At 53.2% G+C, this 27,721-nt stretch overlaps 1 protein-coding gene across 1 annotated transcript; it reads left to right on the forward strand.

Annotated features, from left to right (window-relative positions):
- On the forward strand, positions 1-27,721 carry SAMM50 (SAMM50 sorting and assembly machinery component). The gene is made up of 15 exons (XM_043966280.1): positions 1-198; positions 4,029-4,139; positions 4,774-4,875; positions 5,241-5,328; positions 7,354-7,460; positions 11,673-11,803; positions 11,917-12,004; positions 13,917-14,045; positions 14,520-14,591; positions 15,058-15,144; positions 16,650-16,720; positions 18,249-18,316; positions 21,223-21,369; positions 22,099-22,240; positions 27,511-27,721. The coding sequence occupies exons 1-15, from the start codon at positions 178-180 to the stop codon at positions 27,554-27,556; spliced, it is 1,410 nt and encodes a 469-aa protein (XP_043822215.1). The 5' UTR covers positions 1-177; the 3' UTR covers positions 27,557-27,721.

Here is a 27,721-nt window from a genome sequence, read left to right on the forward strand (position 1 = left end):
GGGGTTAGGGCGAGTGTCATGGCCGCCACCAGCGGACCTCGTCCGGGGCTGCGCGCGCCGCGCTGAGCAGAAGCCGTAGCCGAGGAGCCGCCGCGTGTCCCCCGCCGCTCCCCGCAGTCCCCCGGGCCTCCTCCGTGCGCCGCGGGGCCGCCTGCGTCCCTTGCCCGGGAGGGCGCCATGGGCACCGTGCACGCGCGGGTAAGGCGGAGCCGCGCCGGGGGCGGGGAGAAGGGGGGAGGGGGAGGGGGCGGGGGAGGGGAAAGGGCAGGGCGGGACCCCCGAGCTGCTCGATTTAGCGGAGGGGGAAACTGAGGCCCTCCCGGGCGGCGAAGCGCAGAAGTGCGGTAGTGTGGGGACGTGTTCCTTTTCCTGTTGCCGTCCCCTCGGTCTCTGCTAAAGTTGGGGATGGGACCCGCTTCTGCCGGCGGGGAAACTGAGGCTCGCGGGGAGGCCATGGCCCGGCCGGACGCGGACGCCCCTTCGTCCTGGGCTCGAGTCTGTGCTCGTCCGCCCGCGGCCCAAGTGTAGTAGGCGGGGAAGCCGAAGCCCGGGCCGGAGGCCACCTCCAGAGTCACGGCCCTTATCCCGGTGAATCGATCCGTATCGACTGATCGATCGGCCTTACCAAGCTCCTATTTTACTGATGAGGACATCGAGGCACCGAGGGGGGTGCCCAGGGTCACACGGGAGCGTCTGTGTCCCTATCAGTAGGTCTGGCTAGATCCGCCTCTGTGTCCGTAGACCTGCCCTTCCGTATGTCCATCCATCCGTCTTCGGGAACCGAGAGATTCCCAGCCAAATGGGCCCAGTACACAGAGCCCCGGCCCGGAGTCAGGAAGACCCGTCCTCCCGCGTTCAGACCCTGGGGAGGTCGTGGCACCTTGCCTGCCTCAGTTTCCTCATCTGTAGAACGGGCTGGAGAAGGAAATGGCCAACCCCTCCAGGGTCTCTGCTGAGAAAGTCCCAATGGGGTCTTGAAGAGTTAGAAACAACTGAAAAGAGACGAAATGATATACACGTACGTTTATGTTGGGATGATAGGGTTTCTTAGTGTTGCAGGGATGGTTAAGAGTGGTGCGGTCTGGGGCAGCTAGGTGGTGCAGTGGATAGAGCACTGGCCCTGGATTCAGGAGGACCTGAGTTCAAATCCAGACTCAGACACTTGACACTTACTAGCTGTGTGACCCTGGGCAAGTCACTTAACCCCCATTGCCTCACCAAAAAAAAAAAGAGTGGTGCTGTCCAAGCCCTTTTTTTATCACTAAGGAAACAAACTCAGTTTCAGTCAGTAGTAAGACCGATAATTATAAAAACAAATCCATGTTAGGGTAATAGAGGCAGTCAGGTAGTATAGTGGATTTGGAGACAGGGAAACCTGAGTTCAAATCCTCCAGCCTCAGATGTTCTCCAGTTGTGTGACCCTGAGCAAGTCACTTCACCCCTGCCTCAATCTCCTCATTTGTAAAAATGGAGATAAATTATACCTTTTCTCAAGGTTTTTTGAGGATCAATGATAAGAGAAAATGCTTCTTGTTGTTCATTTGTTTCCAACTCTTGTGACCCCATGGACCATAGAGGTCGCGCGGTTTTCCTGACAAGGATTAAAGAGTGGGTTTGCCCTTTCCTCCTTCTCCAGTGGATTAAGGCAAACAGGTGAAGTGATTTGCCCAAGGTCATCCAGCTAGTAAGTGTCTGTGGCTGCATTTGAACCCAGCTCTTCCTGACTCCCAGCTCTATGCACTGAGCCATCTAGCTGCCGCCCCTCATTTTACAGATGAGGAAATTGAGTCCCAGAAAAGGGCAGTGACTTGCACAAGTGTCTGAAATGGGACTCGGGCCCTGTTCTTCCTGATTGCTGGTCTGCCATCCAGGGTCACCTTCAGTCACCCTTCTAGAAAGGGCCGGCCCAGTATGGGAATCAGCCAGTGTTAGTAGGAGAAAGACCTTAAAAGTCTGGCTCCTTGTCTTGGTGGGGGGAGAAGTTCCAGTTCCTAGGGAAGGGACTGCTCCCCAGTAGCAGCTGCCTGGACATGGCAGTGAGGTGGACGTTGCAGCAGCAGGGTCACTGGTGTTTGCCTGGGGGCTTTCTAACCATTGGAGCAGCCCCAGCTGGGGCAGTTTGTGCATTCACTCCTGCAGTGATGACCAAGGAGGGTCAGCCTGGGTCACTGTGGTGAGCGCTGTGCTGCTGGCTACATGTCCAGCCAAGGCTCCCAACCTGGCCAGAGGCCCTACACATTCTACAAGTTATTAAGTAACTGCTCAAAGGGACTTCTCAGGTCACTGCCTAACCCTGCCTGCCATTTCATGGAACCGAGGGGGGGGTGTTATTTCCCCAAGGTCAAAGTCTATGTAGTCTTATCATTTTATCGCCCTTTGGGCATAGTTCCAATCCAGAATGGTTGGACCAGTTCACAACTCCACCAACATCCTTCCCACATCCCCTCCAACACTTGTCATTTTCCTTTTCTGTAATATTAGCCAATCTGATAGGCATGAGGTGGTACCCCAGAGTTGTTTTAATTTGCATTTCTCTAATCGAGTGCTTTAGAGCATTTTTCATGTAACTGTTGATAGCTTTGATTTCTTCTGTCTGATGAGGACACTGAGGCACAGAAGGGGGGGTGCCCAGGGTCACACGGGAAACCTGCCTGTTCATTAACTTTTGACCATTTTTAGGGAATAGCCCTTAGTTTTATACATTTGACCAAATTCCTTATAGAGGGTAGGCCAAAAGTCACCGTGTTTTAATAACTATTTGAAAAATGATTTTTTTCTTTATCTTTTGTCATTTATAAGATTTGATTTTTCACACATAATGCAAATTCATTTCCTGTATGCACTATCAATGATGCTATGGTATTGTAAATAAAAAACAAAAAATAAAGGAATTATTAAATATTGAAATCCCTTTGGGACTTTTGACTCACCCTGTAGAATTGAGAAATGAAGCCTTTATCAGAGGAACTACATATAGAATTTTACCCTCGCTTTTCCTCAGTTTCCACATTGCCCCAGAGCTAGGAGGATGGGAGGGATAGCCACAAACACAGCAGGGATGGAGTGGGGTCTGAGCTCAGAAAGGCTGAGCTGGATGGGGTGTGCTGGAGGGATACCACAGTCTGCCCACCCTCTTCTGGCCTTTGCAGGCTTATAGCAGGTTCTCCCCACACCACTGTGGGCCACAGGACACCATCTCCTGACCTTTTCACTGGCTGCCCTCCATGCCTGGAATTCTCTCTCTTCATCTCTGTCTCCTGGCTGAAATCCCTCCGACAGGAAGCCTTTCCCAATCCTGCTGAATAAGCCAGTCCCCTCCCGAGACACCCCCAGTTTGTACTTAGCTGTTTGTGTCTCCTCCAGTGGCCTGTGAGCTCCCCAAGAGCAGGGCCAGGTTTGGATTTGTCTCTCTTCCTGGTGCTTGGCACGATGCCTGGCACATGACAGGCATGTGGTTAGTGCTTGCCAACTGGCTGACCGTAGTGATTTGGGCCCCATTGTAAAGAACAAGAATAAAGTTTTAGTAGAAGAGGCAGAGTTTGAATTGGAACAAGCAGGACCTTGGTGCTCAGGATGAGGAGACAGGAGAGCATGCAAGGTTTCCATCCCAGGAGACTGGAAAAGGTCCTCACTCTGCAGACAAGGCCATGAGAACAGGGAGTGCCGCCTGCCTGGAGGCATTGCACCAGCCGTTCTGGGCCAGAGGTCCACCACAGGGCATCCAGGCGGGTGATGCTGGCATCTTTGCTCCTCCCCATTCTTCCTTTTCTTACCCTCTTCCTTCTTTTGTTCTTCTGCTTGTCCCTTAGAATTATCACCTGTGGGTCCCTCTGTCCTGTACCACCCCCCCCCCCCCCAAGCTGGGTCCCCAGCCGTCATTCCCATGCAACAGGTTTGCCCTGACTGTTAGTGTTGGACTCAACACCATGGCCTTGGGTAGCCTATGGTGGCATTGGGTGGTAGATGCCTGTCCTTGTTGGTTGCTTTTGGTTGTATCTGCCTCTAGCTGTGATTTTTTTCCCCTTCAGAGCTTGGAGCCTCTTCCTGTCAGCGGGCCTGACTTCGGAGGTTTGGGAGATGAGGCCGAATTTGTGGAGGTCGAACCTGAAATCAAGCAGGAGGTCCTGGAAAACAAAGACGTGAGTGCCTCCTCAGGGGCCCCTTCCCCCACCCACCCCCAGCAGACCTGGGAGCATCCAGTCCCCTTGTGTCTAGTGTGGCCTGTCCCAAAAGGCTCTCCTCACCTCAGTCCTACCAAGTAGGAACGCGGGGGGAAACTGAGTCCCAGAAGGGGAAGGGAGGCTCCCAAGAGAAAAGGTTCTTCATTGGGGTTGAGGGCAACAGGAAATAATCTGTAGAGGAGAAAGACTGAATTGCAAATGGAAAAAAAAAATTACTTGTGGAAAGAGAATGATTAGTGGAGACTTTTGTGACACATCCAGGCTTATGGCCAGGGGTAGAATTAAGGTGAGGGGGAGAAGGGCAGGCATCGAAAGGGGCTCCACTTCGCTGTTGTCACAGATCAAGCTGGAGAGAGCTGAGCTGGGGCTGGGTTTGTTTTGAAGAGTGTCTCCAAATGAAATTTGGTGATGGGAAGCCAGAATTAAAGTGAATAAACATAAAGTTAGAGACCAGGGAAGGAAAACCAAACTCAAGTTAACTTCACACACAATTCTAGATCCATGAGACTTGGCAACATGGCCCAGGGCCTTGTCACCTGAGGCTTTTACTAAATGTTTGTTGACTGACTGACAACCCCCCCCCCCCCCTTAGGTGGTGGTCCAGCATGTCCATTTTGATGGCCTGGGAAGGACCAAAGATGACATCATCATGTATGAGATCGGAGATGTCTTTAGGGCTAAAAATCTCATTGACGTGAGTATTGCCTTCATCATCAACACTTCTCTAAGGCCTTCTGGTTTGCCAAAACACTTCAGATGTATTAAGTAGCTCAGATCCTGTGAGGTGAACAGGCAAACCTGCCTCTGTTTTCTGGGGGAGCAAAGAACCCCAGTGACGTTATGGAGCTTGGCCAAAGCACCCCAGCCAGGCAGGGGCGGGAGCCGGACTCAGGTATCCCCCGTCTGCAGTGTCCTGTTGCATCCTCGAGCTCCACAGACCCTGGCATGTTTTTCTTTCTAAAATATTAAGTTTAAAATCATGTATGTGTCACAAATGTTTGTGTATAGCAGTGTCTTGGCATGGAAATAGGTATCATCTTGGTTTGGTTCCTTTTGCAGGTGATGAGGAAAGCTCACGAAGCCCGGGAGAAGCTGCTCCGCCTCGGCATCTTCAGGCAGGTGGATGTTCTGATCGACACGTGCCAAGGTGTGTGAGCCTGGGCCAGCCTCAAGCCTGGCTGGCTGGGGGCCTTTCAGGTGGCCGGGTCTTGGCAGACACTGCTCATTCAGGTGCAGGAGGAAAAGATGCAGGGCTCTCAAGACCCGAGAGGGAATTAGGGCACGAACTGCTTAACCATACTCATCAAGCAGTGCCCCTTCTCCCATGCCCTGTCTTCACCTTCCTCCCCTCCATTCATTAGAGGCCGGAGGCTACAGAGTGGGAAGAGCTAGGGCCTCGTGTGACTCTTCTTAATTCCTTTGGGGACTCTCTAGAGTCCCTCCACCGTTCTGGGCTTCTGGTTTTTTGTCTGTCAAACAGAAATGGTGCCAACCTGCTCAGATGGTGAGAACAGTAAACAAGATGGCGTGTGGAGAGCGTGCTAACCCACTGCAGGGCTGTTACGATCTGGGGTGTGAATGGTGGGAGTGGTTATGTTCTTTGTCTTGACGTGTGGCTGGTGGATGACTGTCGGCTTACTTCTTCACAGGAGAGGGGCATCTGAGTCCAGCTGGACCTCTGAGGCCTCTGGCGGCAGGTTTGGGATCCAGTGGCAAGTGGTCATTTGAGGCAGCTTGGTGGCTCGGTGGGCCACTTTGTGGAGCTAAAGAGACCTGAGTTCAGATTCTTAGACCTGCATTAGCTGTGTAATGCTCTCTGCCTCAGTTTCTATATCTGTAAGATGATCTCCCACGGTTGTTGGGAGGTCCAAATGAAATTTTATTCATCCATACACCCCCCCCTTCCCCCACCCCAATAATAGGTACGTGTGTATGTGTGTGTGTGTGTGTGTGTGTGCGCGCGCGCGCGTGTGCGCACATGCATGCTTTACAAACCATAAAACACTTTATCAATCCTAGCTATTGGTCTGCCACGGTGGTGGATCTTTCCTTATTTCTGCCCATTCTTTCCCTTTTTTTTTTTTTAATTTTGGTGGGGCAGTGAGGGCTAAGTGACTTGCCCAGGGCCACACAACTAGTGAGTATCAAATGTCTGAGGCCGGATTTGAACTCAGGTCCTCCTGAATCCAGGGCCAGTGCTTTATCTACTGCACCACCTAGCTGTCCCTGCCCATTCTTTCCTGCTCTTCCCTTCCATAGCTCAGCCTTCCCAGATTAGAAGGGCAGACAGCAGGGGAGGACATGACCTCTAAGGTCCCTCTCCCTCTCCATGCAGGAGTCCCCTCCATAACACCTGTGACAGATGGAGCCACCACCCAAATCTCCCAGGCAGTTGATTGGGTTTGGGGGCTGCTGATGCTTCATGATGTTAGCCCCAATATGCTTCCCATGAGCTCCTGTTTCCTCGAGGAACACTGAGGCCTCCTCCCCAGGACAGATCTGATTGGGCGAGCAAAGAGGGCTTTTATCTGGGCCACAATTCCTGGGTTTCCTTCTGTGGTCGTGTAAGAGCTGTAGCGAACTCTGACCCATGTGAATGTGTCCGCAGACAAAGAACAGGGGAGGGGGATTGGCCAGGAAGTCATGACTTAACATATACACATGTGTAACATGTAAGGTGCTCCAAGGTCCTTTCTGTACTTCCTCCTGCTCTCTTACACAGCTCATTGTCTCTCAGCTTACCTTTATTCTTTTTCACAAAGATCGCCGTCATGCTGCCCCTGCCCCCTCAGTGAAAGCTTACCCCCCCCCCCCCTGCAGAGTCCCCTAGAGCAGATCCACCCTGGGTTTGTGCTCGGCCCAGGTCTTCCAAAGTTGTTCTCCTTTATGGCCTTGCTCTTAGTGTTTGCCTTGCTCTGCTGTGCCGCCCCCTGCCCAGTGTTGGGAGGCTCACAGCAGTCTTTTGTGTAACTGCTCAGAAATCAAGACATTGTTCACCATGTGTATGCTCTGAGTGGGTTTGCCCACCTGTGGGCTTCGACTCTGTTTTGTCCATCAGTGAGGGGACAGGTAATTTTCGTTCCCATGTCCTTTTTGCTTTCCCTTGTGTGACTGAGGAGCCCACACAGTTTGTGTTTCTTGGTCCTTACTTGTTCATTTGTGCCTCATGCAGGAGATGACGCCCTCCCAAATGGCTTAGATGTCACCTTTGAAGTCACCGAACTGAGGCGGCTGACGGGCAGCTACAACACCATGGTGGGCAACAATGAAGGCAGCATGGTAGGCTTGTTTCTCTTCTTTTCAACCCTGGGGTTTGGCCAAAAACATGGCAGAAGGGAGTTGTTTTCCTTATTTCACCAACTTTTCTCTTGTCCTGATGAACAGAATTAAATCATAGAATGTCTGGGAAGAGACAGGCCTTAGAGAAGGGGCCTCGTCCAACCCCTCTAGTGCAGGTGAGGGAGGGAGGAGGGAGGGTGGGCCTGGTTCACAGTCATCAATCAAGGCAACAGCAGAGCTCACTAGGAGACCAGGGCCCCTAGGGCAGCGTCTCTGTCATCCCGCTCTCCAGACTCAGAGCTTGGCTCCTTGGCACTGGGGTGCCTGGGGTAAGGTAGTCACTGCCCTGTCTCCTCTCTCTTTGGAAAACAAGGGCATGTGGCTCCAGCCAAGTCAGCTCCAAGACCTGGCATCCTAGGACCCCCCTGCTCCTCTGCCCCACCCAGAGTCATCTTCTGTGTTATCAATACAACAGAATAATTCAAGAATTCTTTTTTGCTGTACCTACCCCCTCAGGTATTGTCAAAGGCCTCTTGGCACTGGTCTCCCTACAGAACTTCATACCTCTAGAGTTGGATTTGCCCACAGTTAAAAAAAAAAAAGCCACAAAGCCTTCTGCTCATCATATCAGTGCCATTTCTTAAGTGCATCCCTTTCCCTGTGAGACAAAACTGTCCAAAATGACACCTCAGTGTTTGGCAGCAGGGGATGCAGCTTCCAGCTCCCCTAGCCCCTCACCTCTGTGAAAAGCTTTGCCCTTTGTCCTCTGAGTCTGCCCTGACACTTAGCTGAAGTGAGATGTTCTGGAAATGTTTCCAGGAATTTTTCCTCCTTTTTATGCTTCTCTTGAGTCTTGTATTTGAAAATCGAATTTTCTGTTCAGTTCTGTTTTTTTTTTTAAATCAGGAAAGTCTGAAAGGACCCTATTTCATTGAATGTCCATGTTTTCCCCTGAAAGTTTATGCTTGGTTTTGCAGGGCAGTTGATTCATGGTTGCAGTTCAAGCTCCTTTGCCTTCCTGAATATCATATTCCAAGCCCTCTGATCCTTTAATGTTGAAGCTGCTAGGTCCTGTATAATCCTGACTATGGTGCCTTGATATTTAAGTTGTTTCTTTCTGACTGCTTGCAGCTTCACCTGACAATTCTGGAATTTGGCTTCAATATTACTTGAGTTTTCCTTTTGGGGTCTCTTTCATGAGGATTCAGTGGATTCCTTCAATGATTATTTTACCCTCTGGACTAGGTTCTCCTTGATAATTTCCTGAAATATGCTGTCCATATTCTTTTTTTCATTATGGCTTTCAGATGGTTCAATAATTTTTAAATTATCTCTTCTGGATCTATTTTCCAGGTCACTTGTTTTTCTGATAAGGTTTTTTATATTTTCTCCTATTTTTTCATCCTTTTGATTCTGTTTAACAGATTCCTGATGTCTCACAGTCATTAGCTTCCACTTGCCCAATTCTAATTTTTAAGGAATTATTTTCTTCAGTTAGCTTTTGTACCTTCTTTTCCATTTGGCCAATTCTGCTTTTTAAGGAGTTCTTCAGTAGATTTTTTTCTCATTTGGTCAATTGTATATTTTAATGAATTGTTTTGTTCAGTCAATTTTGTGCTTCCTTTTCCAAGTTGTTAACTCTTTTTTTTGATAATTCTCTTGTATAACTCATTTCTCTCATTTCTTTTCCCAATTTTTCTTCTACCTCTCTTATTTGATTTTTAAAATTCTTTTTGAGCTCTTCCAGAAAGGCTTTTTGGTCCTGAAACCAATTCATCTTCTCTTTTGAGACTTCACACGTAGGCATTTTGACAGTCTTGCCCTCTTCTGAGTTTGTTTTTTGATCTTCCCTGTCACTATAATAGCTTTCTATGATGAGGGTTCTTTTCTGTTTCTTATTCATATCCTAGCCTATGTAAAGAATTGTTATTTGAGGTTTTTATGCCTTGGTGCGCACTGGCCTGGGGCTCTACAAACTGCATGGTGCTCCACCGACTGGTTGTAGCTGTTGCTAGGGCTCTGGCACCTCACGTCATCACCATTCGCCGACGTCTACATGGGCCTGGCAAAATTATAATGATTGAAAGCCTAGTGAGGGCAGTCATGTGACTGTCAGAGCAGCCATCCCATTGGCTGGGGCTGTGTGGGGTTTTTTCTAGGTTTGGGGGAGGAGAATTGGGCATTCTAGGTGGAAGCTGGAAAGCGACAGGCGTTCTGCTGCGTATTTTCAGCTGATTCCTGGGCAGTGGTATTTTTTCAGGCATTATAATTTTCCTTTCCCCCTTTTATTTCCTTTCCCTTGATCCTACTGATCCTGTTTGTATTTTTTTTTTAAGTTTGTTCTTGTTAAAATAAATCTTGTTCTGTTTTGAGGGAGGCTGCCGGTCTCCTTCCTTTCCCCAGTATTGCGGCGAGCCGCTTAGCTAGCTCTCACTCCCCAATTAACAATTGGCCCCCGCACCTATTTTGTGACTTTTAAAGTTGAGCTTTCCTCCTGGGTTCCAAGGTCCTTGTGCTGGGGGCCAGTGGCCTGATCGCTCAGGGGCTTGGGGCTTGCTCACTATACTGGGGTGTCCCGGCCTAGTTGAGGCTGTTGTGTAGGGGCTACCCTAGCTGGCAGTCTGCCTTCTGCGCTGTGACTAGAGCTGGGCCAGGACTGAGGGGCCTCAGCTGCCGATCTGTGCTGTGGCTAAGAGCCTCCCCCTGGCTTGTCTGGGCACCCTCTGTGCTGTGCTGTGCTCCCCTATTACCAAGTGAGGCAGAACTTTCATGAAGTTTTCCTAAGGTATCTTAAACTAGAAGATTGTCTCTCTCTGTCTTTTTGTAGGTTCTATAGCTCCAGAATTCGTTTAGAGGCTTGATTTAATGTTGTTTCCTAGGGAATGCTCAGGCAACTTCTGGCTTCTCACTGCCATCTTGCCTCTGCCCTTGTTTCCAGGGCTTTTAATGATTTTTTTTAAGGCCTTTTCATCTTTGGTGTTTTGACTTGACAGACATCAATAAATACAAAGAACAGAAAAAGAAGATTGGTTGTGAGACTGCAAATCTCTGTCCCTCCAGCGATAACAATGTAGCCCATTAGTTCACTTGCTACTCTGTGTGTCTATGTCTGCCTTAGGACTTTTTTCTTCCAGATTGGGGGGGGGGGGTGCGTGCGTATGTGTGTGTGTGTGTGTGTGTGTGTGTGTGTGTGTGTGTGTGTGTGTGTGTGTGTGTGTGTGGGTGTGTTAAGGGTTTTGTGGATGTTCTTTGTCCTTTGCCTTTATCTTCTTTGGATATCGCCATCAGTAGCTCCCCTTTCTCACCCCCAGATCAGAAGCCCTCCCTTGTCACAAATACACGCCGCCAAGCCAACTGCATCCATGTGGCTCAGTCTAATGAGGTGTTATCTTCTCCCCTACCTCTGTTTTAAATTAATTAATTATTTTATTTATTTTTTCCCTACCTCTGTTTTTAGGACTTCTGAATGGATGTATGGGGGAGAGTGTATATGAATTTGGACTTTAAGGACAGAAAAATATTATTCTGCTCTATAGTTCTGGGAGATACCTCTTATGGGTGTGGTCTGACATCTCGAAAGATGTCATCACACAAACTCTGAATTTTCTGCTTAGCTGGAAGAGACTCTGAGCCAAAAAGTAATAGAACTTTTGGCTTAGAAATGAAATTTTTCACTGGTTTGTGACTTCTTACTCTTTGAAGTCAAATAGTAAAGTCACAATACGGAGATCCAGCTGACGGTTTTCAGGCAGGGGCTGGGCTCAGGATTCATGCTTCAGGAATAGGTTCCTGGCGTAGCTGCAGAATGAGGTCGTCTCCTCCAGCCCTCTTGCTTAACCAGAGAAGAAACAGTCTGCATGGAGCTGGGGCAGGAGCCTCACTCCTTCAAGACCTTGGGTACAGGCCCTGGCCCTTCCAGGCAGTGAGTTAATGAATGGTTCTGTGAGTGGCCTTGGCTGGGCTTTCCCAGGAGGCTGATGGAAGCTCTGCAGAGCTCAGGTCCTGTGGACTGTCTCGGCCCCTGCCAGCTTTCCAGCGTCTCTGCTCGATGGCCATGCCACTTCTGGCCAGTTCACAGTGAATCCCCTTTTGAGTGGAGACAGGACAGTGTCTAAGCCCGGAGCTGTCCGCGGTCTGCTCGCTGTGTTTGCACATGAGGGGTGGGGGTCACTGTGACCAGTCTAAGCCGTGCTGCTTCTCTCCCTGCCCTAGGTCCTAGGTCTCAAGCTCCCCAATATTTTTGGCCGGGCAGAGAAGGTGACTTTTCAGTTCTCCTATGGAACAAAGGAGACTTCTTACGGCCTTTCCTTCTTCAAGCCCCAGCCTGGAAACTTCGACAGGAAGTAAGTATGACTGCCCTGTCAGAGTGTGGCTCGCTCCTGAAGGCCTGCAGCAGGGGTTTGGGCTGCTGGCACAGCACACCAGCTCTCCCTCTTGTGCCCTCCTTTTCTCCCAGCTTCTCTGTGAACCTGTATAAAGTCACGGGCCAGTTCCCTTGGAGCTCCCTTCGAGAGACAGACAGAGGCGTGTCAGCTGAGTACAGTGTGAGTAGGGTTCGGGGGCAGGTACCTGGAGTGGAGTGTGAGGGTGGGCCCGCCTGGTGCCCTCTGCCCATGCTGGGCACCCAAGGGCAATGAGCAGGCCAGGCTGGTCAGGACTTTCTGCACCTTAGGCCCAGGCAGCTTTGGGTCTCTTGGAAGCTGTCCAAGAATGCTTGGCTGGGGTGGGAGGGGGAGCTGCTGCCCCTGGGCCCGCGGCCCCCCCAAGGACCCTCCCCTTTCCTTCAGTTTGAATCTCCATCTGCCTGCTCCTCTTTCCCCTGGCCTACAGGCAGAATGGAACTTATCTGTCCTTGGAAAAGCTCCCTCTTCTCTCCTTTGATAGAGGGGTCCAGAGGGGCAGACAGTGCAGTGCTGTGGGGAGGGCCCTCCCTGCAATCTGGGTCTGAATCCAGCTCTGCTGCTGATCCTGGTGACTGTCAGGGTCACTTCCTTGGGACTCGGTTTCCTCAGGTGTAGAAAGAGGAGCAGGCGAACCAGCTCACTCCTGAGACTTCTCCTATGATAGCATTCAGAGCTCCCGACAGGTCAGCATTGATTGAGTTTATTTAACTGAGAACTCATTGAGGGTTGGAAGAAGATTTCAGGTGCTCAGCCTGCTCTGTCTGGCATCTCCCCTCAGGCCACTCACTTGTCTCCCTGACCGCCTCTCACCTCAGCCTCTGGACCATGGCCACTGGGGAAGCCGGGCTTGTGCAGTCTGAGGTTAGGAGTGAAGTCCAGGCTCTCTGGACAGGCCTGTGTGAGGCAGGGCCTCAGAGCCATGTGTAGCCACACACGCACACTAGGCACAGGAAGCAGCATCGGAGATCCCTTTTTTGCAAACCTTGATCCTGTTTGCTTTGGTGAGACTCTCATTTTATAGGTAGGAAAGGAAAGAGAAGGGAACAAGCACTTATAGACCACCTGCTGTATGCCAGGCACTGGGCTGAGCACCTTACAATTTTATCTCAGTCAGTCCTCACAGCCACCCTGGGAGGGAGGTGCTGCTATCTTTCCCATTTTACAGTTGGGGAAACTGAGGCAGACAGAGGTGAAGTGACTTGCCCAGGGGTCACATAGCCAGTGAATGTCTGAGGCTAGATTTGGACTCAGAAAGACGAGTTCTGAGCCCAGCGCTCTATGCATTGTACCATTGAACTGCTTGTGAGAAAAATGAGGCTTATAAAAGGAAGGGCAAAGATTCCTCCAGAGCCCCACGGCAGGCTCACTCCCCCCACCACCCCCCCCCCCCCCCGCATTATTTCCCATGTGTGTGAAGGAGTATAAGTCTGTGTGACTGTGTATGTGTGAGTGTAAATGTGATTGTGTGTGTGTGTAAATGTGAGTTTGTCTGTAAATGGGATTGTGTGTGTAAATGGGATTGTGTGTGTGACTGTATGTGTGGGTGTATAAGAGTGTGTGTGAGTGTGTATGTGTACATGTGATTGTATGAGCATGCGTATGTGCATGAAATATGTATGAGAGTGTGTGAGTATGGTGGGTGTGTGTAAATGCAGGTGTATCTGAGTATGGTGAATGTATGTGTGACTGTTTTTATGTGAGTGTATGCATGTGTGTGTGAGTGAATGAGAGGTGGGGGCACACCTGGCAGACAAGGGCATGGTAGGAGTACTGGGCCTGGACACCCTGGTCCTTGATTCTCGACTGCTATTATGTAATTTTGCACCAGTGTCTGGGCCTCAGGTTCTCACCTGTAAAGCAGGGAGTTGGACTTCACAGTCTTTCAGGCCCCTCACAATGGGGACCCCTCCATGGGCCCCCCCAGCTTGGGAGTGGCCTTTGCTGCCCATGTCCCTGCTCCATGCCTGCTGATCCACCTGCCCTCTGCCCCTTGGTCAGCTCGCGGGCCTGGTTCATGGGCTGAGCTCTAAGGGGCCTTTTCATCTTGTTTTAGTTCCCCATATGGAAGACCAGCCACACCCTGAAGTGGGAGGGTGTGTGGCGAGAGCTGGGATGTCTTGCAAGAACAGCATCATTTGCTGTTCGCAAGGAGAGTGGACACTCCCTCAAATCATCTCTCTCGGTAGGGATGCTACCCCAAGGGTCCCCTTACTTTGCCTTTTTGGCCTGGGGCATGGGAACATAGTATACCTGAGCCCCCTGAGCCCCGAGTCATTTGTGGGGGAGGAAAAAGTGGGGTGGGGACACTGACTGTCCAGGCCCTGGGGCCGTCCCCTATCATGGTTGGGCAGAGGGAAAGCAGGAGGACATGTGTGGCCCTCAGACTCCCCTCCCCTCAGGGGTCCTGGGTACTGAGACTGGCATTGCCCACTCTGTGCAAGGAGGGATGGGGGGGTGCCATGCCAGGACACTGGGGGGCGTCCTTCCCTTGCCCTTGCTCACCCCCCCCCCAATGGCTCACGCTCTTCTCGGGGTCTTAGAAGGGTGGGGAAAGCCTCTGGTTCCCCACCCCTGTGCTGCCTCATTGGGGCCCCCACTGGGGAGGCCCCGCTGGACAGGCGCACAGTGCCGTGGGCCTCATTCACGTCCCTTCCAGCACGCGATGGTCATCGATTCCCGGAACTCCTCCATCTTGCCCAGGAAAGGTGCCCTGCTCAAAGTGAACCAGGTAGTGTCTGCTTCCTGAACCTTCATTGTGGGTGGGTTTGGCAGGAGAGTGAGACAGTGCAAGCGTCTCAGAATGGCCCCTTTCCTTGTCTTTTCAAACATGCCAGGCTGGACCTGGGGCCTGCAGCCAGCCTTGCTCTGGATCTCGTTCTGGGGCCAGAGTGTGGGCTTGAGGAGGGGGTGCTGTCTGCTCAGGGATGCCGGCCCGGGGGAGGTTTTAGGACCCTGGGCTGCTGGTTTAGCAGACGTGGTCACAAACACGCTGCTCAGGCCCTCCCCTGAACAGCTCGCTTGGCTGGTGCTCCCTTCTGTCCCCATGTTCTGGGCTTCTCAGAGGCTTAGAACATCTCGGAAGTAGGGCCCAAGAGGCTGAGATTCAGGAGCCACAGCAGGGACGCCTCTCGGCCTGTGAACCTCTGGCCCGCCTGACCGGCGTGGACTCTAATCTGCTCTCTTTTGTGGAGCAGGAGCTGGCCGGCTACACGGGCGGGGACGTGAGTTTCCTGAAGGAGGACTTTGAGTTTCAGCTGAATCAGCAGCTCATCATGGACACAGTGAGTGTTGGGCTGGGGCAGAGGGGCCTGTCTCTGTAGATCCTCCCTAGGCTCGGGTCCCCGGGCCTCTCAGGCCGACCCTTTGGTGAAAGCCTGAGCCTTTCTTTTAACGGAGGATGGAGATGCCTCTGGGCTCCTGTCATCTCAGTTAGACTCGATTCTCTTCCTCGTGATGTCTGAGCCCCTGAATGCGTCATCTATCATAACCCCTCACCCTCACAGGAAGCAGGACTGCCCTGGCAGGGGCAGCGTAGATGCCTGTGTGTAGGGGCGGTTAGCTGCCCCTGTGTCAGCTGCTCCTGTGCTGCCAGGCCGCACCAGCTCTGGCTCTGAGCTCTGGCCCGGCTTCACCTGTCTCACAGAGGTATGGCAGATGCCCCTGCCTTTAGGAAGGCGCAGGCCTGCACTGTCATCTGTCGAGATGGTGTCTTATTTAATCCTCGCGCTGTCCTTGGGCCAGGTGGCACATGCATAAGTGATTCTTGTTTATGGAGGAGGAGACAGAGGGTCAGAGGTGGGTGATGTGCCCTGGGTCCCAGGTCATCCTGCATTCTGCTCCCTCCATGCCTTCTCCCCGAGCCTGGCCCCTGGGGCAGCATTGTGCTCAAGGCCCTCTAACTCTCCGGGTCTGGTTATTCTCTTGTAGTAAATACCCATGTCCTTGACCACCTTTTGTGCATGTCGAGGTATCAGCATGTTCCAAAGTGCTTAGAAATCTGGCCATGTGGGGGCACAACTTCATAGAGCGGCTCACAGGGCCCTTGTTTGATTCGTACGTCCCACTTTACCACTATGGCATTGCTCTGCCCTGGCCCCTCCGCCCAGTTCTGGGATCTCTTTTCCCTTTCTGAATTGAGGCCTGTGCCCCCTCTTGCCCTCCCCAGGGGGCTCCGGGAGAACATTGTAGAAAGTGTCATCGGGATGTCCTGAGCTGGGCTGAGCAGAAAGGGCAGAAGTCATTGAGTCCAGGGCATGATGTGGGGCCTTGGAAGAGACGAGATCTGGAAGTGTCGGGCTAGTTATGGCTCTAAAGGATCTGGTGAATCCCCAAAATGAGTGATCAAGTAATCCAGTGGCTGTGCACAGACTTGTGGGTGTTTGCTTGTCTTCTCCCCATTTGATGGAGGAGGAAACCAGGAAGTGCCTGTGCCGGCCCCAGAACAGTGTGCCCCACGGGGCTGCCTTCAGAGGGGCCCACCGGCACAGCCCTACCCTGCAGGGGTCTGAGATATGGACAGCCCTGAGCCATCCACCATGGGATGGAAGGGCAGAGTAGACACAGGGGCCATTGGCGGGGGGGTGTACCGAGGCCCTGTCCTCAAGGAGGCCAGGGTCAGGGCTGTCCTTTAGGCCACGTGTTGCGGGGGGCGTCTCCTGTCCCTTACCCAGCATGCCTCGTGTGTGCAGGTCACTCCAGGACCGGTGCGGGCGCTTCCTTGATGCTAGGGCTGATGAGGGAGGGTGTAGGAAGCTGCCCTCACTCGTCTCTCTTTCCTTTTGTGCAGGTGATATCTGCCTCCCTCTGGGGCGGGATGTTGGTGCCAATTGGGGAGAAGCCATCGAGCATCGCTGACAGGTGAGTCTGCCCCGCCGTCACTTCCAGGCTCATCCCTCCCCTCTGCACCCGCAGGTTTAACTCCAGAAGGCCGTCCAGCATGACGGGGGCCAAGCTCTGCATCCAGGGAGGCGGGCCAGTCTCGCAAGCCAGGCTCTCGCCAGCCTCGGACCCTCCCTGCCCGGCTGACCTCGCACAAGTCACTTCCCTTCTCCCTGCCTCAGTTTCCTTGTCTGTCGATTGACAAGGTTCCTTTTGACTCCTGTCGTGCTCCTTTCTTTTCCAGGTCCAGGCCTGGTTACCGTAATGACAGCTTGAGGGTTGTTTGCATGAGGTCTTGTTCATTCTCTAAGGATGGCAACAGTTTACATTTTAGGTTGTTTTTTTTAAAAGTAGATCACAGCTGTTGTGGGGAGCCTCGCTTTGAGCTGTCAGGTGTCAGAATGTGGCAGCATCTCATGGGGGTGGGGGGAGGGGGCCGAGAGCCGAGGCCCACAGTGGGGATGTGGTTTGCCCAGGGCTCCCACAGCCGACTCCGGTGACTCCAGGTGCTGAGATGCTGCTCATGCTCAGGAAGCGTTTGCATTTCTGTGGTCCTTGGAGGACACGAGCATGTTCCTCACACGCACCCAAGGGGGTGGGGGGCAGGCAGGGGCAGAGGGCTTCTCTCCAGAGCGCTTTGCCCGTCTGCAGGGCCCCTCCCCGCCCCCGTCGGGACCAGGTCTTTCCCCTTTCACTGTAGCTGAGGATGGGCTGTGGCTGACCCAAGCCACAGGTAGAAATGTGGATTGAGCGAGAACTCTGGGGCAGACTTACCTCCTTGGGGGCTCCTGGAAGAGTCAGACAGCCTGGGCACCTGAGGCCCGTCTAGGCCCAGCCACCACACCGGACTACCTGTGTGACTGTGGGGAAGCCACGGCCATTCTCTGGGCCCCCGCTGCCTGACCTCAGCTCTCGGCAGAGGCTTCTATTCCAAACAGCTTTTAACCTTTTTGAAAGGGGCCCCTCTCCTCCATTCTCGGCTCACTTTTTGGGGCGTGCCCTATTTGTAGCCTGGCACGCAGGCTAGGAGGAGCCTCGGAGTAGGTCTGCAGGCACAGTGGACAGAGAGCTGGGCTCAGCTTTGGGAACAGATGTGACGTGGGGGGGCAGAGCAGCAAGGCCTCTGAGCCTTACCGACTGGTGTCCCTGCTCCCCCAGCCCGCTGTGAGCAGGGCTGGACCAGCGGCCCCATCTATGTTGGGGGGGCATGATCATTCTCTTGTAAATCCTCAAAGACCAGGATGACCCTGTGATGTCACCAGTGGCTGGAGCACCGGGGAAGGGGCTCCCTGTGCCAGTCCACCAGCCCTGGCGGCCCCTTCTCTGCTGCTCCAGGGACTTGTCTGGACCCACATGGGCATTAGGGGTGGAGGCAGGATCCAAACCCAGGGCTTTCTGCTTTCTGAGCTTAGAGGTCTGAAAAACCAGCTACTCCTGGGTCTTCTGGTTGACCTGGGGTCACGGGGCCCCCTTGTTTCACTGAACGGCAGCACGGTTATCGTTTCAGGTTCTATCTTGGTGGGCCCACAAGCGTTCGTGGCTTCAGCATGTATAGCATTGGACCCCAAAGCGAAGGTGAGTCTGGGCCCCTCCTGTGCAGTCTCGGGGCCATCATGGCCTCTCCCCTTGTTTGTGCGGAGGCCTCCCATGGGGGAGCCCTCCCTCCCCCATTTTCTTAAGCGCTCAGGGAGGCAAGGAAAGTGACTGTGGTCCTGGGTCTGACTCTTTGCCTTCCTCATCTCCCCTTGGCCTGGACTCCCCCCATGTCAGTGGCCTTGCTGGCCCCCCTCACCTTGTCAGGCCTTTGGGAGAATCCTCCCTCAAGGGCCTGCCCACCCCCCCCAGGGACTCTCTGAGTGCCCCGCCCATCTGGCTCCTGGTGTCAGCATCTTTGGGATAAAATTATGCCTCTTTTTTTTTTTTAATTAATAAAGTATTTTATTTTTTCCCCATTACATGTAAAGGTAGTTCTCAACTTTTGTTTATACAAGCTTTCCAATTTCAGATTTTTCTCCCTCCCTCCTCCCTCCCCTAGACAGCAGGCAGTCTGATATAGGTTTTATATATATATATATATATATATATATATATATACACATATATATATATATATATATACACACACACATATATATATATATATATATATACACACATAATAACATTAATCCCATTTCTGCATTAGTCATGTTATAAGAGAAAAATCAGAGCAATGATGAAAGACCTCAAAATAGAAAAACATCAGCACCAAAAACAAAAGAAATCGTATGGTTCATTCACCATCTATAGTCCACAGTTCTTTTTTTTTTTTTTCCTTGGATTGGAGATCCTCTTCCATCATGAGTTCCCTGGAACTCTTCTGTACCATTGCATTGGTGAGAAGAATATAGTCCATCACAGTAGGTCAACACTCAATGTTGATGACACTGTGTACAATGTTCTTCTGGTTCTGCTCATCTCACTCATCATCAGCTCACGTAAGACCCTCCAGGTTTCTCTGAACTCCTCCGGCTCATCGTTTCTTACAGCACAATAGTATTCCATTGTATTCATATACCACAACTTGTCCAGCCATTCCCCAATGGATGGGCATCCCCTTAACTTTAATTCCTTACCGACACATAAAGAGCAGCTATAAATATTTTTGTACATGTGGGTCCCTTTCCCCTTTCAAATTATGCCTCTTTTAAACCTCTTCTTATGAGCATACCACTGTTGGTGACACGTGACCTGCAGCTGCCTGCTGACACCAGTCCGGGTCTCCCTGGTGCTCTTTGGCTCTCTGGTGCCATGAAGGGCAAACCCGGAACCACGGGATGGTTGGTACCATCCATTAGTTGGTCAATGATGAGACTCGGTCACAGTCTATGTCCCACCCTGAGACATCCTACCTGGGTGACCCAGAGCAAGTCACAGAAACTCTCAGGCCTCAGGCGGCTCCAGGACAGCAAGTGGCCCCGGGCCAAAATGAGCTCAGTCTCTGTCTCTGTCTCTCTTCCTCTTCCTCTCCCCCTCCCTCTTCTCCCTTTTGCTTTTTCTCATTTTCTTCCTCCCTCTTTCCTCCTTCCCTCTCCCTCCTCTGCTCTTTCTCTCCTTTCTTCCCTCTTCCTTCTTTACCTTCTCTCCCTCTCCTCCTCCTCCCCCTCTCTTTCTAACTCTCCCCCGACCCTTCTCCCAGTCCAGGCCATGGGCATTCTTTTATTGGCTTTTGCCTTCCTGACTCCCACCAGGACAGCATCCTGCAGGTGGCCCAGGCCCTCGGTGCAGGGGGCCCTCGGTGCAGGGATCAGGGCTCCCGTCTGGGAATGGGCCCCTCTGGGCGTACTTCTCTTTGATAAGGCCCTCTGCTCCTTGAACTTTAAGCCATGAATTCCCCGTGGACTTGGGATTCAGTTTGTTTCTAGAGATGTGGCAGGAAGTGATAGGTGGAGGTTACGGGGAGGGGGAGTTCTCGTCTGCTTCAGTAAGAACCTTCTTTCTTCAGAATTGTCCTTCCAGCAGTGGGAGAGCTGGAGGTGGTCAGGAGAGGCCGGCTGGGGCTGCCCGTCTGGGCCGGGCCCCGCCATTCTCCCCTTCTCTGGGCTGAGCTCCTCCGTGGCTCCTCCCAGGTCAGCCGACTTCGGTAACATCTCTTTCTGGGTTTCCAGACAGCCGCCCGGTCTAAAATCTGCCATTCTTTGGATTCCAGAGTCATGTGGAAATAGTCATGTGACATACTGCCCTTGGCCTGGCAGCCAGGCCCTCCCAGGGTCTGCCTCGATTCTCTTTTTCCAGCGTTTGTCTCGTCCGATTCCCTTCCACGTGCTTCGTTCCAGAGACTAGATTTCTCTCTGTCCCGTTCGTGTGCCTTTGTCTCCCGTCCCCGCACATTTGCCTTTATTCTTCTTGTCAGACCCAGCTGGCTCCCCTTCCCCGTCCTTCCCTGAGACCTCCCCAGGTCTCTCCTGTTGCTGATGGTGTTTCTCCTCCAAAACCAGCCAGGCCTCAGCCTCCAGCCTTGAAATGTGGCTTTTCTGTGTCCTCGTGTGCTGGACTAGAATGAGGGCAGGCACTGGGTCACCCAGCGCAGTGCCCACCCCCCAGAGATGTTTGCGGAGTAGTGATTATGGGGGTCCATCTTCTGCCCTTCCTGGACTTTGTCAGTCAGCAAGGCCAGTCACCGTGGTCACGCAGACAAAAGCAGCCTGCCCTCAGCAAGCTTATACCCTTCCATTTAGGCGTGTTCTCCCGGCACCCATGAGCTGAGCTGAGCTTTATGTCCCTGAAGGACTGGGCTGCCCATCTCGGATGCACAGCAGATGCTGAGTTAGCCTTTGAAATGGGGGGAAGGAGGGTAGTCAGTGAGAAAGGGGCTGGGGAGGGAGGGTCCTTGGTCAGAAGGGCCACGGCCCCTCTGCTGTCCCATGTGAGGGCATGGGACCCCAGCCAGGGGTCTGCTCGCTCCCCCACACCTGTTGCCCTGTGTGTGTGCCCCTGTCTAGGTGACTACCTGGGAGGAGAAGCCTACTGGGCCAGCGGCCTGCACCTCTACACGCCGCTGCCCTTCCGGCCGGGCCAGGGCGGCTTTGGGGATCTCTTCCGGACCCATTTCTTCCTCAACGCGGGAAACCTTTGCAACCTCAACTACGGTAAAGTCAGACTGCTTCTGGGAGAGCATGCTGCACATTATCAGGGTCGTCTGCGTTCTTTCCTTTTCTGCCCTGTTCAATTGTAAGGTTCTTGCAGCCAGGGAAGGAAGGAGGGAGGGAGGAGGAGAGAAGGAAGAGAGGGAGGGTTGGAGCTTTTATAAGGTCCTGACTGTGCAGAGCCCCGTGCCAAGCCCCGGGGATGTAATAGCAAAGTCAGACAAGGCAGCAGGAAGGAGGGGTCAGCGGCAAGGCGGACCAGGCCCCCCGCTCTGCCTTAGGGGCAGCAGCAAAGCAGAGGGGGTGGTGAGACTCTTGGGCCCAGCAGGGTCTGAGGGGAGATGTCCTGCCGGTGCTGCCCTCTGCCCCATCTGTCTCTCAGGGGCCCGGCTTGTCTGCCCTTGGGTGGTTGGCCAGTGTTGCTGGGAGTAATGAGATGGACCCCTTCCCTACACCGATTTCTCCCCTCCCTGATGGCTGTGGGGTCTGGGCTGGAAGCAGGAACACTCACTGGCTTTTGGCAGCTGGTAGAGCGTTATTACTGCAAATAATAGAAATGCTAATAATTAGCACTTCCATAGGGCTTACTTTGTGCCAAGCACTGTGCTAAGCACTTTACAACCCTGGGATGCTGTAAGGCTGGACTTGAACTCAGCTCTGACTGACTGTAGGCCCGCCTCCCTGCTGTCCCATCTACCCTAAGAGGAATAACAAATTCTTTCCCTTTCTCAGGGGATGGGCCCAAAGCACATCTTCGTAAACTGGCTGAGTGTATCCGCTGGTCTTACGGTGCCGGAATCGTCCTCAGACTCGGCAACATTGCTCGATTGGAGCTGAATTACTGCATCCCCATGGGAGTGCAGAGGGGCGACAGGTACGTGGACTGAGGAGAGACTGTGTGTCAGTGTCCGTGGCTCCCATTGGTTCAGTGGCACTTTTGGGACTTGGGCCCTGGGACCGGTGGGTGTCGAGCTTCGCTCCAGCCCTTGCCCTGTGTCCCCGGCCCTTGGAAGGTTTTCCAGGAGGCTCATGCCCACCAGCTGGCACAGGGATTTTAAAAATAATCTTACTGTAATCGGCTGTCAGTCCTCGTCTGCAGATGCATTTTAGACACAAATAATTCCAAACAGATACATTTGATCTTTCTAGTTTGAGACACATTGTCATTCTCCATTCCCAGGAGGTGTCAGTTGATGCAGCTTGGTCCTTCAGGTGTTCTTACCTTCTGGACCAGAAGTCCCTGCACACACGGCGGCCCTGTCAAATACAAGGGGGACGGACCAGGCTTGTGGCCCTTAAGGGTGGCCTCAGGCAGCCTCATTCACCCCTTGGGGCCTCAGTCCCCACTTTCAAATGAAGAGGTTGGCGCCGGTGGCCGCTCTTGGTGCCTGGTCATCTCTGAGAGGGCTGCCCGGGCCGCTTGGGCTAAAGACCCCAGAGCCTGGGCAGGGGGATGATGGGAGTTTGCTGGCGTCTCGCTAGTGGTGGCTGAGAGCCTCACTTCACTCCTTCCTCCCATTTCACCCGGAAGGTTTGTGCTAAGCTGGGTGTGAGGGCTCCCATCTTGTCAGTCAGACTAAGTGTGGGGGGGACAGGACTCCTTGCTTGCCCTCTGGCTCGCCCGCCCCCTTGCTTGTTTCCTGGGAGGGTTCTCTTCTCCCTGCGCTCAGTGGACTAGGTGCAGGTTCCCTTCTGTGCGGTTCCTGGTGTATGTGCGTAGTCCCTGTCCAGGTATCACCCCGATACCTGGCCACGGCTGTGTGCTCCGAGACCTGAAATGGAGACAAGTCCCACACTCTTCTCCTCCCCTTCCCCACCCGCTCACAGCCCTAGCCTGATGACCACCAGAAGCAGCTGCCCTTTGACCCTGAGGCTTGGTCATGCTGCCGGCTGGCACGTGAGAGCCTCAGGGCGGTCAGCAGATGTGGAGGCCCAGAGAGGGCAGTAGATCCAGGGCAGGGTTTCAGTCGTGGGTTGGCAGACTGCAGTCTACCCACAAAGCACCAGGGCTTTGGGCCATGTCTTCAGCCATCCCGGTCTCTTCTCTTGTTCACCTCCAGAAACCTGTGTTTTACTTTTGTCCCTGACCCTTGTCACAGGGGGAATCCTCGGGGGCGGGCGTGGTTCTCTCTGCCGTGTGCACCTTCCCTCGGGGTTGGTTGGTGCCCCTGGACTTCTCTTCTCTGGAACCGGTCACTCCTCAGGGAGAGAGGCCCTTCTGTTCCTCCTTTTTCCACACAGAAGCCAGGGTCTACACTGTGCCCCTGGGCAGTGTGGGGACGCTGGCCAGTAGGAAGTGTGAGCCAGCAGCATCAAAGGGTCAGTAGGGTTTCAGATCACAAACAAAGGGTGATGTAGAATCAGGGCTTAGAACTCGAAGGGGAGATGAGAAAACAGGGGCAGAGAAGCTGTCCAAGGCCACGTGTGTAGAAAGGGGCAGTCAGGGCAGGCAGGGATCCCCCCCCTTCCCCCGCCTTGGCCTCCAGCACCAGATCTAGTGTCTGCGGAAGGAGGGGGGTGGCCTCCACCCCTAGAGGAGGAGGAGGGCCTCCCCTGACAGACTCGAGGCTCCATGGTTCAGGGCAGGCAGCACCAGGCTGAAGGCCTCCCGGTGGCTGCCCTCCTCTGATAGTCACTCAGTTGTCATTTGTCCCCTGGGAGCCGCCTCATCCTGGAACCCTTCCTTGAGGCTCCCCCTCACATCTAGCAGGCGCTTAGCCTCCCCTCTCCCTGCCGCACCGACCATGAGTCCGTGTGGGCCATCGCGGCAAGCACTGCAGGGCCCAGGGCCGGCTCTGTGCCCTCGAGCCATTCCCCACGCAGTGGGCTCTGGCTGGGGCGGCCCCCCAGTGAAGGCGATGGGGCTGCTCTCTGCTGAGCGTGTCTCCTACTAACGGCCACCTTGTAAAAGCACACTTTTAAGTAGCGTGGACAGGGCCTGGTCAGTTGTGTCTTGTCCTTGGGGCCCCACACGGGAGCCACCAGTGCCAGCAGCAGCATCTCCTCACACAGAAGACAGGGCTCCACCGTCCTGTGACTTTATGAATGATCTGGTTCCTAAAATGTCTTCTCTGCCCTGTGAGCATCTGTCATTACTGGTCCTGTCCCGGTGTTCCTCGGGCAGACCAGCATGCTGCTGGGCTCAGAAAACAAGCTCTCACTCAACAAACATGCCGGCAGTCCTTGAGGCGGCGGTGCAGAGCCCATGGCGGGTTCTGAGGAAGTGTGAAGTGTAGTTATTTCCACTTGTATCAGAGAGAGAGAGGCCTTGTGTGCCCTTGGGCAGGTCACTTGGCCACAATTCCATGTCCCTGCCTGTGAAATCAAAATAGATTTGACCTCTAAGATTCTTTCCGGCCCCACCTGCTGTCTGGTGGTTGTAAGCGAGGAACACGAGGTGTTTCCTGACAACACACTGGTTTTCCTTGAGGCTGCTCAGTCTTCTCAGTGACTTCAGTAGCCTGGCTCGAGGTGCTGTATTGAATTGGCCTAGATCTCCTCCTCCAGTAATGTTGGTGTCGAGTTGCTGTTTAAACTGCTCCCTTCTTACCTTCTATCCCCATCCTATAGATTGTGCTGATTGCAGCATGGTTTTCCTCGGAGAGGGAGCCACATTCTAGCTAACTTTTCAGAGCCTGCTGCAGTGCAGGCGGGCTGCCCCTCGGCCCCTGGCCGGGCCCCCCTGGCCGGGCCCCCCTGGCCGGGCCCTGGCTGCCTCCATATCTGCCCTGAGATGGGGAGGACGGAGGAGACGGGCCTAAAAGGGCTTTAGATTCTTGGACCATATTAGGCGGCCAGAGGAGCCGACACCCCCTCCCCTGCCCAGCATATTATTCGCAGATCTTCTGTTGTTAATGTGGAAATGCTTGTAAACCTTGGGGCCGACACCTCATCAAAGTCTTAGTAAGCAGGGTTCGAGGGGGTCTGTGTAGGCCTAGTGCTACACTGCCATTCTTAGGGAGTAGTGACCATGGTATCTGCACCGTGAGGTGGCGGGACCCAAGGGAGTCCTTTCAGTCACCCCCACCCCCCATAAACACGGTGACTTATTTTGGCTCTCCCCAACAAGCTCTGTGAGCTAGAGGAAGTGTCACAGTCTGCCCCAAGGTTAGTCAGCCTGAGTCTGCCACTATTTATTAAGTGCCTGCTGTGTACCAGGAGCTGTGCTTAACCTTGAGGCTACAAAGACAAGGGAAGGAGGCGCTTGTTCTCCAGGAGCCCCCAGTCTAAAGGGTGAGAGGAGCTGCAAAGAGCCGGAGCCAGGGAACCAGGCACTGGCATGACGGGTGATCGGGAGGGGCTGTTTGCAGAGATGGGAGTGAGAATTGTAGGCATGGAAGACAGCTCTTGAGAATGCCCAGGATTGGGAGATGGCGTGACCTGTGCGAGGAAAAGGCCAGTGTCACTGAGCCACCAAAGATGGGGGCATGATACTAGGAAGGCAGCGTGGGGCCAGTCATGAAGGACCCGCTGTGCTGAGCAGGGTTTTCTGTTTGATCCTGGAGGTGATAGGGAGCCACTGTTGTCAATTTGGGGCTGCCACAGTGTCCAGAGTGCCCGGCCTGGAGTCAACAAGACCTAAGTTCAAATACGGCCTTAGCCACTAGACGTGGGATCCTGGGCAAGACACTTTTGTCTGTGTCTGCCTTAGTTTCCTCAGCTGTAAAACGGCTAACTGTCACACCTCCCTCCAGGTTTGTGGTGAGGACCAGATGAGGTCTCTTTGTAGAGCACGGCCTGACACGTGGTGGTGGACACTCTGTGAGGATGATCACGCTGAAGGGGGGTGATGTCGTCAGACCTATGCTTTAGGAAGATGCCTTGGGGGGCCCTGTGGAGAACGGACTGGAGGCAGGCAGACTCCCCCGCCGCTATGGCTGCAGCCCAGGTGTGAGGTCGTGAGGGGCCTGCGCCAGGGTCAGGGCAGAGGGGAGAGGGCTGCAGAGCTGGAACTGAGATCTCGGCACCATATTGGATCTGGAGGGTGAGAGTGAGGAGTTCAGGCAGACTCTGAGGTTGCTCCGCTGGGGCCGGGGAAGGTGGTGCTGCCCTCTACAGTGACAGGGAAGGGAGGAGGTGGAGAGGGTTTAGTTCTGGATATGTCGTGTTCAAGATGTCTCCAGGACATCCAGTCGGAGATGTGAGACAGGTCAAGAGAGAGGTTAGGGCTGGACAAACAGATGTGCCAGGCCGAGGAAGAAGATACGAGGGGCTAAGGGGGAGCCTTGGGGATACTCCATGACTCAAAGATCCAGCCCAGAGGAGGGAGAAGCAGGAGACAACGGGCACGGACACCTAGAGAGAGGAGGGTCATCCATGGCTGCAGAGGGGGCAAGAAGGAGGAAGTGAAGGAGCGAGGAAGGACCATTAGGTCTACCCAGTAAGGGGTCGTCCATTCCTTTGGAGGGAGCAGACTCGATGGGAAGCCAGACTGTGGGTTGTAGACCTTGGTGGTCAATGGCCTTCGAGAGGAGTCTGGCCACAGGGGAAGGAGGGAGACGGGGTGGGGAGACCTGGGAGTGGCGGTTTGTCAGCAGGTGGGCAGAGAGGGCGGAAGGGGCAGAGGGGGAGATCTGCTGGAGGAGACGGGATGGGAGGAGATTGCCTTGGTGAGGTTGTTAGAGGGGTGGAGGAGGAGACAGCTGTGGATTGCACCTGACATGGGAGATGAGGAGGAGGGAGAAGAGGGAGCTCTTGGCATATGGCCTCAGTTTTTTCAGTAGAAAATGAGGCAAGATTCTCAGGTGATCACAGCTAGGCAGCTGGGGCCCGGGTCACCTGATGAGTGGGCAGCCACACCAAGGCCAAAATCCTGATCTCCTCACTGGCTTCCTGTACTGCCTTTTCCCTAAGATAACCTTTGATGGACACTGTTCTCAGATAAAAAAGCCACTCTGTGGGTTGGATTGTAAGGCTTTTAAAGTGCAAATGGTTTGGAAATCACGTTCAAGCTATAGTTTCTGATGAAAGCCCCGTGTGTTATTGTTAAAAACAACTTCAAGATTTGTAGAATTCTCTTGTCTCTCGGGCTTTTTATTGGCATGTTTTCTGAGCAAAGTTTCCTGGTTAGGAATCCCGAGATAACTTGGTTGTAGCTGTTTTGTGTTGATGCCTCGTGTCTGATGTGTGTGTTTTTCATTTCAGGATATGTGATGGTGTTCAGTTTGGAGCTGGGATAAGATTTCTGTAATTTGGAAGAAAAACCTGACCCTGTTACAGCCACACTCAAAAGCTTTGGAGTAAATCACTCAATGGTATCCACGTTTTTTCTTACACCTCAATCTTTGTGCGATTATTTAACTGCAAACTTTACAGGAAACTACATTAATAAATTTTAAAAAATAATCTTCCTCCA

Source organism: Dromiciops gliroides, chromosome 5, assembly GCF_019393635.1.
Source record: "Dromiciops gliroides isolate mDroGli1 chromosome 5, mDroGli1.pri, whole genome shotgun sequence".
Classification (NCBI taxonomy): Eukaryota; Metazoa; Chordata; class Mammalia; order Microbiotheria; family Microbiotheriidae; genus Dromiciops; species Dromiciops gliroides.

Excerpts from the sequence above, each read along its gene's own strand:
- SAMM50 (XM_043966280.1), top strand. The coding sequence starts at position 178 with ATGGGCACCGTGCACGCGCGG. Across the intron at positions 199-4,028 it reads TGGGCACCGTGCACGCGCGG|AGCTTGGAGCCTCTTCCTGT; the intron begins GTAAGGCGGAGC and ends TTTCCCCTTCAG. Across the intron at positions 18,317-21,222 it reads CATTGGACCCCAAAGCGAAG|GTGACTACCTGGGAGGAGAA; the intron begins GTGAGTCTGGGC and ends GCCCCTGTCTAG.